This window comes from Podarcis raffonei, chromosome 9 (genome assembly GCF_027172205.1).
Source record: "Podarcis raffonei isolate rPodRaf1 chromosome 9, rPodRaf1.pri, whole genome shotgun sequence".
Taxonomy (NCBI): Eukaryota; Metazoa; Chordata; class Lepidosauria; order Squamata; family Lacertidae; genus Podarcis; species Podarcis raffonei.
Window position 1 is genome coordinate 66,204,952 of NC_070610.1, and position 12,938 is coordinate 66,217,889.

General features: G+C 44.1%; 1 protein-coding gene across 8 annotated transcripts in view; it reads right to left on the bottom strand.

The window, feature by feature from the left end:
• Positions 1-9,298: 9,298 nt before the first annotated feature.
• Positions 9,299-12,938, bottom strand: part of ARHGAP24 (Rho GTPase activating protein 24) — a 353,954-nt gene continuing 350,314 nt past the window's right edge. For all 8 annotated transcript variants that reach the window (XM_053404168.1, XM_053404169.1, XM_053404170.1 and 5 more), the window contains one exon: positions 9,299-10,095. In XM_053404168.1, the coding sequence (XP_053260143.1) occupies positions 9,852-10,095 (244 nt within the window). In that variant the 3' untranslated portion in view covers positions 9,299-9,851. The remainder of the gene's footprint in view (positions 10,096-12,938) is intronic.

The following is a 12,938-nucleotide window of genomic DNA, read 5'->3' on the forward strand; positions in this document are numbered from 1 at the left end:
GACAAGGGTTCCTATACTTGTCCCAGCTTTGCAGAAGTCGCAGATGAAACTTTTACCACCTCTGCAGCCTCACAGTAAGAAAATTTAACCTGCTTTCTTAGTTCATTGGAATTGTTCTGGAAGCTCTGTTCTCAGTTGTGTCTGACTTGAATGGTCTTGTAGAGAAGGCTACTGGCCAAGTATGTATTTTACAAGAAGAATTAGATTTTGTATGGCTAGTTTGGGGAAGCATACTGGTTTAGTATGGCTTATTTTTAAGAAAAGGAAGCCGGTAGTTTTGCTAGGTATGTGCAAATGTTTGGTATCTTGATGGGCTGCTAAATTTAATATGAGTTTGCCTTTTTTTAAGACTGGAAATTGTCCATATAATATTGACTAGAACCCTGCACTGTCAAGAGTCTGATGGTTGAGCTGGTTTGAATTTCAATGGATGGTTTTAATGAAGGGAGGGTAACACAGTGGACTTGAATTATTTCACAGATGTGTAAGAACTTAATGAGGAAAAAGCTTTTTGGGCCAAGGGGAGGGACGAAATGTGTCTTTTTCCAACTGATGAGCTGGAGAAAAATAGCCCTGCTCATATGATATGCTAGATCTCATTTTCTTATAAAAAGAATGCTTGGCTCATGGGCTGTGTTATTCAAACTTCATTTCTGTTCAGAAATGAAAAATGGGAGCCTGTAGTCAATGGTCCATCTACTTTAGGAATAGCTTCTGTAAAGTCAATAACTCCAAAGAGCTGCACAGATTGAGGCTTAACTAGTTTCTGGAGCGCTGCCTTAAACGGGAGAACTTTGATTTGAAACAGCTTATCCCCATCTTATATAATTATTAACAATTTAAGGCACCTTTTATATGTTGAAAGTAATAGTCTGAGCTCAGCAGACCCTGTGAGATTGGTGGCGAGATTCTTAATTTAAAGAACGGTGAGAATGTGCCTGTCTAAAGACCAAACTAGACATGACTGTAATTGCATGATTAGATTTAACGTGCCTGGTTTGAGAATTTTTAAATAGCAGCCTTGGTGGTAGGAAATAGGGAGGGGGATGAATTTGGCACTGTGTCAAATTCAGGGGGTTAACCCTATCTGCCTGTGTAGCAGTCCCAATGAAGACAACACACATGGAATCTGCTCTCTTCCCCCTTGTTCCCTTGCAATTAAAGAATTACATTCACATCTTATTTGGGTGGCATTTGTGGGGAGGAGAATCCCCCTCCCCAGATTTTTGTGATCTTCAGTGGCCAAGAGAAATTTCTACATGGCATATGTGCATATGGCAGAGGGTTGTCTCAGTCCCCCCTTTCTTTTTGGGGGTTCCTTTTTCATTGTTAAAAGCTTTGCCATTGCTTAAAGATCTGGCACACTGTTCCCAGGGGGACAATTCTTTACTGTTTTTAAAACGTTTGCCCCCCACTCCTGCCCCCTCAGACCTGTTATGGTAAGTCCCCTGGCAATTTCTCCAGTTCACCCAGAACCCTCCACCCCAGTTTCACAGGAGACAAATGACACTGTAAAAGAGTATGTGTGTTGGCGTGTGTGTGAGGGAGGGACGGACGACTTTTAGCCAAGACTTCTTCGATTAAGCTTTCATGGCTCTAAAACAATTTCAATTAATGTACCTTTTGACAGGACTGTGGATTGGGTTTCCCATCCTGAAAAGAATAGGGAAAGGGGTGAAATTGTCCTAAGAAGGAATATTATAAATCAAAAGGCACATTGAGACACCTCTGAAGAAAAGGAGAGTCAAAATATCCAAAGGTGTTCCTTCTAATAATTTCAAAATTTAGGGCGTTTTTATAATGACACCCCTTTACTCCCAAGTTGATCATTTGTGCCGGTGTTTTTAATGCAAAGTAGGGCAGGGGCGCGAGCTAGTTATTAAATCCATGTCCATTCAAGCAAATGCAAGACTTAATTTCGATTTCAGGCGTGGGAAATGCAAAAAGCGAGTTTTGTGTTTTTGGGTAGCAAATTACTCTTTCTTTCCATCCCTTTAAAAAATCCATTTGCCCACCCTTTAATTCCTGGATTGACATTACAGTTTCATCTTGGCATTGCTTTGGGACTATAATTAGGAAACAGGGACACCTCCCCACACACCCCCAAAAATTCCGGCTGTAGTTGTATACAATAACATGTTGCGTGTGACTGGTAGTCCAAGAGAGAGTGCAGGCATGTGCACTGCAGTGCGTACACTCATAAAATATACAACTGTGTTCTGTCAATGTGCATGGATATCTCCTACTGGATTGGGGTGTATGAATTTTGTAAGGATAGTCCTTTATCCCTGAAACATTTATGGATGCTTTCCCAAGGTGAATATCAGCAATCCTGTATAGACACAGGTAGCCCTGCTGGGCAAATGTGCCACCTTTTGTAACCCTGTCTTGAGTCTTCCAACCCTTGACTCTTGAGTTTTACAATGTGCTTTAGCATAATGAAACTTAAAGAAAGAACAAAAGACCTGCATATTCAAGGCTTGGTTCCCAGCATCTTCAGGTAATAGCGGGAGCTGGCCTGAGGTCCTAGACAACAGCTAGTCAGAGTAGGTCTCCCTGAAGCAGACAGATAACCTGACTCAGTTTAAGGCAGCTCTCTGATACTGGCTTTAGTGGAACTAGACGGCCTTTGGACAGCTTTAAAAATTTGGCCCTGAGAAAACGAGATTCACTAAATGCAACAAATTGGTTGCTTTTGGTTGAGCAGGGCTGTACATTTCTCCTACATAGTAAGATTCATAGTATGTAAATATCCATACTGGTTTTTCTCCCTCTCTCTTTGTAACTTGTCTGTAACAATCCATCACTCTGTCTGTATTTCTCAAAGGCCACTGTACACCTCCATATGGTTCCTCCGATCGTTTCCTCTGTTGGCATTCGGCCGATAAGGAAAAGGGTCGGGGGCTTCAATATGTATATAGAGAATTATGTATATTTAGTAAATTTGAGTAAGTGGGACTTACGGCCAGTAATACATTTTGCAACAATGGTACCAGGATCTTCCCAACCCAACTAGTGAAACCAAACTGTTCACCTTGCCATGTCCATCCTGTAATAAGACCTAAGTTGCACCCGCCTGTAGTTCTGCATGATTGGACTTCCAAATATAATTCACAATGACCAGGAGTGTAACTTCTCAGTGTTGATAAAAGTAGTTTTTATATCTCTATATATATGCGGAGAAAAAACACACACAAAACAAAGAGCCACTGTTCAGCATCAAGAATGGAAGAGGAAGAAGTGTCCAACTCCATTGCAAGGTCTTAGTTTTGAACGTGATAAGTAAACAACCTGTGAGTATGGATGAACTGACAAATGTGACATTTGATAAGGAAATGAACCTCATTACATTTTGTTTACTTCTTCAGTCGTTTTTACTTTCTACCTTTCATTGTTTCCTGTGGGTGGTACAAGGGGGAATGGAGGGGTCTTGGCTTTGTTCATCAACCTTTTGTGGATCAATGTTGAGTCGATGCATTCTGACTTCTGTTTGTTTTGAGTTATTAAAAGCAGAAGGGAATCTATTTTCCCCTTTGTGCCAAAAAAAGAAAAAAACACACCTTTTGGAGTTCTTGTCTAAATACTTTGTCTCGTTGTTTTGATTCTTTGGGGTCATGTTCTGTGCACAGGTTTAAATATACACAATTTTCGATAGAGATTCAAATCTATAGCTTTTCCAACAAATCTGTGGAGCACAGGGGAGCATCACTTTTGGCCACACAACAATAATAATAATTTTTCTAATAAAATTTTATTATTTCTACACTGCCCGCCCTAGCAACCCTGGATAGCTTCTGAAATATATAGAAACATAACAAAACATTAAGCATTAACACACACACACACACACACACACAGAGAGAGAGAGAGAGAGAGAGAGAGAGAGAGAGAGAGAGAGATTGACTTACAACATAAAAAACTTAAGTAAAATGAAAAAAACTACACATATAAATATAAAATACAAAGTACAGCAACAGACATTAGAAGCACAGCAACAAAGAAAGCAGCAATAAAGCCAGAGAAACCAACCATCACATTAAACCAAACACCTGATGAAACAAAATGATTTTCAAAGAGTGTTGTAATAGCTGTAGCATGGTGAAGAAGTTCTGTGGCCTAGGCCAACTTTCCCCAATATGGTTCCCTGTATATGTTTTGCACTCCAACTCCTGTCATCCCTGATAATTGTCCATGCTGGCTGGAACTGATGAGAGTTGGAGTCCAAAACATCTGGAGGACATCAATTTGAGGAAGCCTAGGCACTGCAATGAAGAAAAGAAGTCCTAGTTCATATATTACTGTCAGTCATACTTCTGATGGTGATGGGACATGGAGGAGAGCCTCCACGGAAGATTCAGTGGGCAGGCTAACTCATTCACAGTAGGAGGCAGATGTTTAGATAATCTGGTTTCAAAATGTATGGGTCACTAAAAGTCATAAACAGCATTACAGTAGTACCTCGGGTTACAAACGCTTCAGGTTACATACGCTTCAGGTTACAGACTCCACCAACCCAGAAATATTACCTCGGGTTATGAATTTTGCTTCAGGATGAGAACAGAAATCGTGCTCCGGCGGTGTGGCAGCAGCAGGAGGCCCCATTAGCTAAAGTGGTGCTTCAGGTTAAGAACGGTTTCAGGTTAAGAACAGACCTCTGGAACGAATTAAGCACTTAACCTGAGGTACCACTGTATGAGTGTTAATACAAAGCATGACTCTTAATAGCAGTTGCCGCAGCATTCTGTACTAGCTTCAATTTTTACACATTTTTCAAAGAGCGTTATGGTAGTCCGACCTGGATGTGTGATAATGGCCAGACCTGTCTTCGCCATGGAAAGGCACAGGTGGTTCACCAAAAGAAGTTGTGGAAAAATGCTCCCAGCCACCATCTAATCAAACAGGAGCAAAGCCAGACTTCAAGCTATGGGGCTCATCCTTCAGTGGCAGTGCACCCCTGTCCAAAACTATCCCACTTTGCAGAAAGGCAAGGCTGTGGCTCGATGCATTACAAGTTGTGGCTCAAGCTGGGTGCAAAGTGAGGCAAGGTTCAGTCTGGTTTCAAGGTTCAGGTTGCACTATAGGAACACAGAGCTCTGGTACTTCTTTTCAGCAATAAATATACTGAGACACAGGCCTATATCGTGGCAGCTGCTGTATTCCAGTTAGCCCTGCCTGCACTGGAATGTGCTTTTTCAGGTAGAGGTCCAACCTGTTCTTCTGGTCTCCTATTGCAACAAAGCAGGGTCACCTCTGGTCTTCTGCATTGGAACACAATGATGGTTGTGCCACTTCCTCAGCCCAGAGGACCACCAGCACCACAGGCTCCTCTGCTGGAATCATATTTAGAGCTGGCTCTACAGATTCCTTGACTTCATCCCCTAGAGAAGGGGAGCCTAACTCTAGGGTCATGACAAAAACAGGCTGGATGCCCAACCCTCAACCAACTTCCCTATTGGCCAAAATCATGGGAGTTGGCTGCACAAGAAACTACTCTAGATTACAGTACCAATCTTACCACTTGACAAGGCAGAACAGTCAGTAGAGTGTGGTCCATTAATTCTAACTGGGCACTGCTCTGCCAACCTTAGTCTGCCCTCACCCAGCCGACCCCAAACCCTGCCTGCCATTGTACTTACAACCAGTCAGGGAACTAGTTCCCTGTGTTGTAGTGTGGTGTAGTGGTTAAGGGCAGTAGACTCGTAATCTGGTGAACCGGGTTCGCGTCTCCGCTCCTCCACATGCAGCTGCTGGGTGACCTTAGGCGAGTCACACTTCTTTGAAGTCTCTCTGCCCCACTCACCTCACAGAGTGTTTGTTGTGGGGGAAGAAGGGAAAGGAGAATGTTAGCCGCTTTGAGACTCCTTCAGGTAGTGATAAAGTGGGATATCAAATCCAAACTCTTCTTTCTCCTCCTCTTCTACCTGCTACTGTTCGTCTCCCTGCCTTTTGCCCTACCGATCCCATTGGGCACCAGTCACAAAACATGTTGTATAGAGTTGTCTGAAGGTGGTAAGCTTTGTGTAGAGATGAACGGGGCTGTGCTTGCAAGAAGTGATTGAGCTGTTCAGGACTCTGGTCTAGCGCTGCAAGCCTAAGCACATAGCCGCAGTTCCATTGATGGTGATAATCCTGTTAGGCTGTTGCACACTAGTAATCCCATTTTGGCTCAGCCCAGATCTCCCTGTAGGGTGAGAGGGAACAAAGCTTAGGAATAGTAACGGGGGGAGGGAGGGAGCTCAGCTGCTTGGATGTTCCTATAGCTACATGCTTACATACCGACAGGCCTCCTAATGTCACATGGCACATCCTAAACCAAGCAGTGTAATTCCTGGATGAAGGATGCAAGAGTCATGACTTAAGTTTCCATGCCCCCTCACAATATTATGGGCTCATAGCTCATGCCTGACAAGAGCACTTGCTTCATAACATTCGTTTCTTATAGCTGAACAGAGCAGACAGTGCTAACCTTGTTTTTCCTGGAAAAATCGTTCATGACACACAGTGACACTCGGTGGTGTATTGGATATTCTGTATACAACATGGGCTTCTGGTGATGAAAACTTGGGGAGAGAAGTGAACTGAACCTGCTATGTGCTGATGGATTGTAAAGCAAGGGCTTGTACTGGGCCACAGTGTAAAGCTGGTCTGTTGCGTATGACTTTTGGACTGAGTTTCCCATGCGTGGCTTCAACTATGCCTCCAGAGACACATCAGATGGGGCTTCCTTTGAGAGGTCAGAAACAGTCACAGACCTCATTCCACCAGAGAAATGTCACAAGAGAAAGGGTTAACTTTAGCCCCCAAGCTAATGGGTCCCTGATTAAATATGGGTCTCCTTGCCACTGTTTCAGGGCAAAATATACGATCACAGCTCTCACATGTAGGGCTGGCTGCAGGTTTGAGGGTTCCCGTGGCAACTTCCTATCTAGTGCCCCCTTCTCCGATATTAGTGGGCCCTCTGGTAAAGGGACCCCTGACCATTAGGTCCAGTCGTGACCGACTCTGGGGTTGCGGCACTCATCTTGCTTTATTGGCCGAGGGAGCCGGCGTACAGCTTCCAGGTCATGTGGCTAGCATGACTAAGCCGCTTCTGGCGAACCAGAGCAGCGCACGGAAACGCCGTTTACCTTCCTGCCGGAGTGGTACCTATTTATCTACTTGCACTTTGATGTGCTTTCGAACTGCTAGGTTGGCAGGAGCAGGGACTGAGCAACGGGAGCTCACCCCGTCGTGGGGATTTGAACCGCCGACCTTCTGATCGGCAAGTCCTAGGCTCTGTGGTTTAACCCACAGCGCCACCCCACTATTTAAATTTCCCACAATGCTCAAAATATAATTGTTGCTGCAAGGCATTGTGGGAATTTAAAATGTTGGTTTGTGTCAGTTGGCACAGATCAGAGAATTGATTCATGGGAGTTGTTGGTCGTGGGCTCGGCTAGGATGCTGGTGCTTCGGTAGCTGCCTGAAGCTGCTGTTTGCTGACTCCGAGTCTTCTGCCACAACATAGCCAGTGTGACTTTCAGAGTATGAGGGAAATGCCATGGGAGATGGGGCAAAATGTGTAATTCACCTGCATGGATGGCTGCCCTACAATACTAATGATGATGGTTTGAAAGCTAAGTGCGCCCTTATTCCAAACTCACCATTCTGAGCTTCGTTTATATTATCGTTTATATTATATTGTTTGTTGAGTTTGGCATCAAGTGATGGTTTATGTGGGCAAAATAGCCATGAGGGACTTTAATAATATGATGCCCTGAGGACAAAATCCACCTCCCCCATTTTTTATTTTCAATATAATTCAATTTTGTATGGTTGCTTTTTATGGATCTTCTCGGTAGTTACATGTATAAATATAGGATGACGTTGATGATTTTGCACCCCCTTGGCCTAGTGCCCCAGTCAAGGGAACAGCCCACACCACCCTAAATCTGGTGCTGTACCCATGGCAATTCCCCACCCCTCCACCTTTCCAATGGGCGAGTTTATAGTATACTGCATCTGAGAGTCAACATGTTTTGAGTAACCAAGTGGTGTTTGTGTGGCATGAGCCTGCTCTTAAACTTTGTTGCCCCAAAGTCTCATTACAAGAAATAAGGCATTCATTAGAACTAGCTGGTTTGAAGGTGGGGGAGAAGTGTAAGGAATCTTAAAATGCCACTCCAGTCCTGGTTGAATCCTGATCAACCGGAATGCACCCTACATAGACTGGTCTTGCATTGCTTCCGACTAATCCCCAGATCTTGGGCAAGTTAATTGCCCTGGGAATATAATTCCACACACAGGGCAGACAATGGGCATGTTCTTGCTCATGCTTCTCTTGTCCTGAGCATGCAAATGAGACACTCCAGAGGGTGCTCTCAACGGATCATGAATCACCTTCACACACGAGGCTTAATAGGTATGCAACTGAATCCCTCTTATGAATACTGACACTCCCCGGGAGCAATGTGCTGGTAACTACAAGGAACTCAACATCTGCTTCAGGTAACAAGGGCAAGTGGGGTGAGAAAAAACTATAATGAGGTATTGGGAAAGAGAGTTTCACAAGTATGTTTGACCCAACCTATTTTGCAAAAGCCAAATAATCATAATATAAAGAGCAACAACAATAACATAATGGTTCTCCTAAGCACAGGGACAATCTTGTCTCCCACTGCATCCTCTTCTGACATCTACTTTCTGTCTGCACCCCCTTCTGCTAAACCCCCATCAATGATGGCTCTCCCAGGGGCCAAACATAATTTAGATTGCATATCATCATCTTCTTTTCAACCATTTTAAATAGCAGCCTTGGGGAAGGAAGCAACCAAGACAATGGTGTATGGAGAAGTTAACTCCACATCTCCACTACCACCCAAATCAGCCACTGTAGTCCACCCCAAATATCCCTTGAAGCTGCTATATGACACTGGAGGGACACAGCTATTGGCATATATGGGAGGGCTGTTGGAAGGATGGTAACAAGTGCTGCAGGCCTGATTCTGACTGTCCACCCCTCCCCCAGTGGTTGTTTTTTGAAAAACAAGCATGCATTCCCAAATTACATGTTGGATATAATGTGCAGTTTGATCCAGAATAGGATGCACTGTCTTCAAGGGAGGGCTAATTGCAGCACCGCACATGTACAGGAAATATTGTATTGTGTTTTCTAACTGATGGATCCCAAAGAAAAAGAAAGGAAAAAAGAGTTCCAACTTATTAGATGCTCATGTTATATTTTTATAAAATTATTTACACTTTTTTTTTTTTTGGTCATGGGCAAATCCATTGGCACAAACAGCACAGTCACACAATATCCTTTTTGTTTTGTTTAATAGCTAACATTATATATATAGATATCTATATATATAGATAGATGTGTGTCTTAATTCCCCAGCGAGAGGGGCAACCAAAGGGGGAAAAAAGTAATATACAAAATAAGCTGATGGTGACACAATGCCAAAAATAGCTTATTATGTTAATTAAGTGCAAGGGAAAAAAGCCTCAATATAAAGCTTAATTGCAATGAAGGTTCCGTTTGCCAGTTTAAATATAAGACTTGCATTAAAATATTTCTTCTTGTCTCTTTCTATCCCCCCTTCCCTCGGATGACCTATTTAAAATCTATATACACAAATCCAGTTGTAACACTTAACGGTTGCATTACGATGCATTTAAGGAATATGATTTCTCAATTAAAAAGTACACATGGCGGATGTGGTTGGTTGACATAGGCATGGCGTCTTCTTCTGAGGGTCGACGTTACGTTGAGTGCTAGCCTCAGTCAGGTGACCAGTCACCTGTTACAATATAATATCCCAACAACCCTCTTCCCAGAATCCCACAGTCTTGGTCGGCAGCAGCAGCGCTCACTGGATCCATATGGTGTTCCCTCTTTCTGGCCGACGTGTCTCCACTGTCAGCTCCCCAAATGTCGAGAAGAACTGCTCCATCTCCTTCTGCAGCATGTCGTTCCTCTTCTCTGCGTCTTCTTTGGCCCGCTCTGCATTGCGCATTTTAATCTCCACCATGGTGAACTTTTTCTTCTCCTGTTCCAGTTCATCATGCAAGCCAAGCATTTCTGTCTCCAGGGAGAGATTCCTTTGTTCAAGACTGGAGGAGCAAAAGTAGACAAAGGGCTTAGTGTATACTTTGGTACAACTCAACGCTCATGGGCACCAAAAGAAGGATAGTTCGGGAACAGCTGTGATAGCTCAGTCAGTAGAGAATGAGACTCTTAATCTCAAGGTTGTGGGTTTGAGCCCCGTGTTGGGCAAAAGTATCCTGCATTGCAGGGGGTTGGACTGCAATAGATGAGGCCACATCCAACTCTACAATTCTAGATAACACAGGGTGTCAGTTACATAGAAGTAAGCCCCACAGAACTCAGCATACACAAAGACATGGGGCAAAGTTGTGATGTTATTATGGGTGAGAGAAAAACAAACAGAACTGGAGACACCTGTCAGGGACCGTGCTGAGGAGGGCTGCACTAAGAGCCCTCCCAGGAGCAGGAGGACAGTATAGATTTGGAAAAGTGGTTTGCAGAGGGGCATAGTTCAGAAGGCAGAAGCTGGGAAATACTGGGTGGGGAACAGCTAGGAGAAGAAGCACTGGAAGAGAGAGGGTTAACAGATTCACAGTTGTTGGACAGCATTCAGCCCACTCCTCCAAAGACACGGAGAGCTCAGAAAGTCTCAGAACAGAAAGCGCAGAGGGTACAAGCTTAGATTACAAGACGTATGAGTGACGTAGATTAAAAGGGATGGAGGGGGGTGATCCTTAACTGGGAGCACCGCCATTTCTAGGAAACATGTTCTTTGTTCTCTCACTGTGATTATTAAAGTTTCTAACTGGTAAGACACTTCTTTCATTTTATCTTTGTTTACTGCCATGGGGGAGGAAGCTGATTCCCCAAAGCCTGACAACACCCTTCTCCAGGGATGGATCTAATTAGCCAGTTTACAACCTACATGTGAAAAGGCCCAGAGAATGTTCTAGGGGCACATGATATACAGCTGTACTCTTGAAGCTAAGCATGCCTGCTTTGGAAGTGTATGCGAGCCATTGTGGGGAAGGGAGGTAAACAAAAAGTTACAATAATATAAAAAAAACATTTCAGGGTGGGGTTATTTAGAACAGAGGAGAGGCAAGGAATGGTACTTTTTTTACTGGCTGCTTCACTAATCTCTTTCTGCTCTCTTCCTTCCTCAAGGTACTTAGAGGGGAGGAATAATTGCACAGGCAGGGACTTTTTGCTGCTTGAGTCAAAGGACGAAGTACCTTGCACATTGCATGTGTAGAAGCTTAATAATAATAATAATAATAATATAAATACTTTTAAAATTATTTATACCCCACCCATCTGACTGGGTTTCCCCAGCCACTTTGGGTGGCTCCCAACAGAATATTAAAAACACTATAAAAAATATCAAACATTAAAAGCTTCCCTAAACAGGGCTGCCTTCAGATGTCTTCTAAAAGTCAGATAGTTGTTTATTTCCTTGACCTCTAAAGGGAGGGTGTTCCACAGGGTGGGCACCATTGCTGAGAAGTTGCAGATACGGAGAGTGCTGAAGCTCAAGGGCTTCCAACCTGTTTTGGGTGCAGAACCAGAGGGGCCTTGGGCCTGATCCAGCAGGGCTCTGCATATGTTCTTATGCTTAATAGAAAGCCAGTGTTACCAATTGCTAGATGTCTGGAAACTCTTGTCTATCGGTTATTTATTAAATTTATGGTGCCCAGAATTTTTAGCACCTTCCCCCTGCCGACATTGCAAAGGCTGATGGTTTGAAAATCTCAGACTTTCAAGACTGAAACTCTCCCAACATTTTATAATAGTAGTAGTAATAATAATAATGATAATAATAATAATTTATTTATACCCCGCCCATCTGGCAGGGTTTCCCCAGCCACTCTGGGCGGCTTCCAACACAATATTAAAACCAATACAGCATCAGACATTAAAAGCTTCCCTAAACAGGGCCACCTTCAGTTGTCTTTTAAAAGTAAAATAGTTGTTTATTTCCTTGACATCTGATGGGAGGGCATTCCACAGAGTGGGTGCCACTACCGTGAAGGCCCTCTGCCTGGTTCCCTGTAACCTCACTTCTCGCAGAGAGGGAACTGCCAGAAGGCCCTCGGCGCTGGACCTCAGTGTCCAGGCTGGATATTGGGGGTGGAGATGCTCCTTCAGAGGCCGTTTAGGGCTTTAAAGGTCAGCACCAACACTTTGAATTGTGCTCGGAAATGTACTGGGAGCCAATGAAGATCTTTCAGGACCCGGTGTTATATGGTCTCGGCAGCCACTCCCAGTCACCAGTCTAGCTGCCACATTCTGGATTAATTGCAGTTTCCGAGTCACCTTCAAAGGTATCCCCACGTAGAGCGCATTGCAGTAGTCCAAGTGGGAGATAGCTAGAGCATGCACCACTCTGGCAAGACAGTCTGCGGGCAGGTAGGGTCTAAGCCTGCATACCAGGTTGAGCTGATAAACAGCTGCCCTGGACACAGAATTGACCTGCGCCTCCATGGACAGCTGTGAGTCCAAAATGACTCCCAGGCTGCGCACCTAGTTCTTCAGGGGCACAGTTACCCCATTCAGGATCAGGGAGTCCTCCACACCGGCCTGCCTCCTGTCCCCCAAGAACAGTACTTCTGTCTTGTCAGGATTCAACCTCAATCTGTTAGCTGCCATCCATCCTCCAACCGCCTCCAGACACTCACGCAGGACCTTCACCGCCTTCACTGGTTCTGATTTAAAAGAGAGGTAGAGCTGGGTATCATCCGCATATTGATGAACACCCAACCCCAAAATAGGAGCCTTTACTAGGCTCGGTCTAGCACTTAACCGGCCTAGGGCTCTGAAAGGTTGAAGCCATTTCTAAGGCTCATTTGCAATTTTTTTATAATGAAATCAATGCCTCTTGAGCTCATTAAAATCCATGCTATGAATC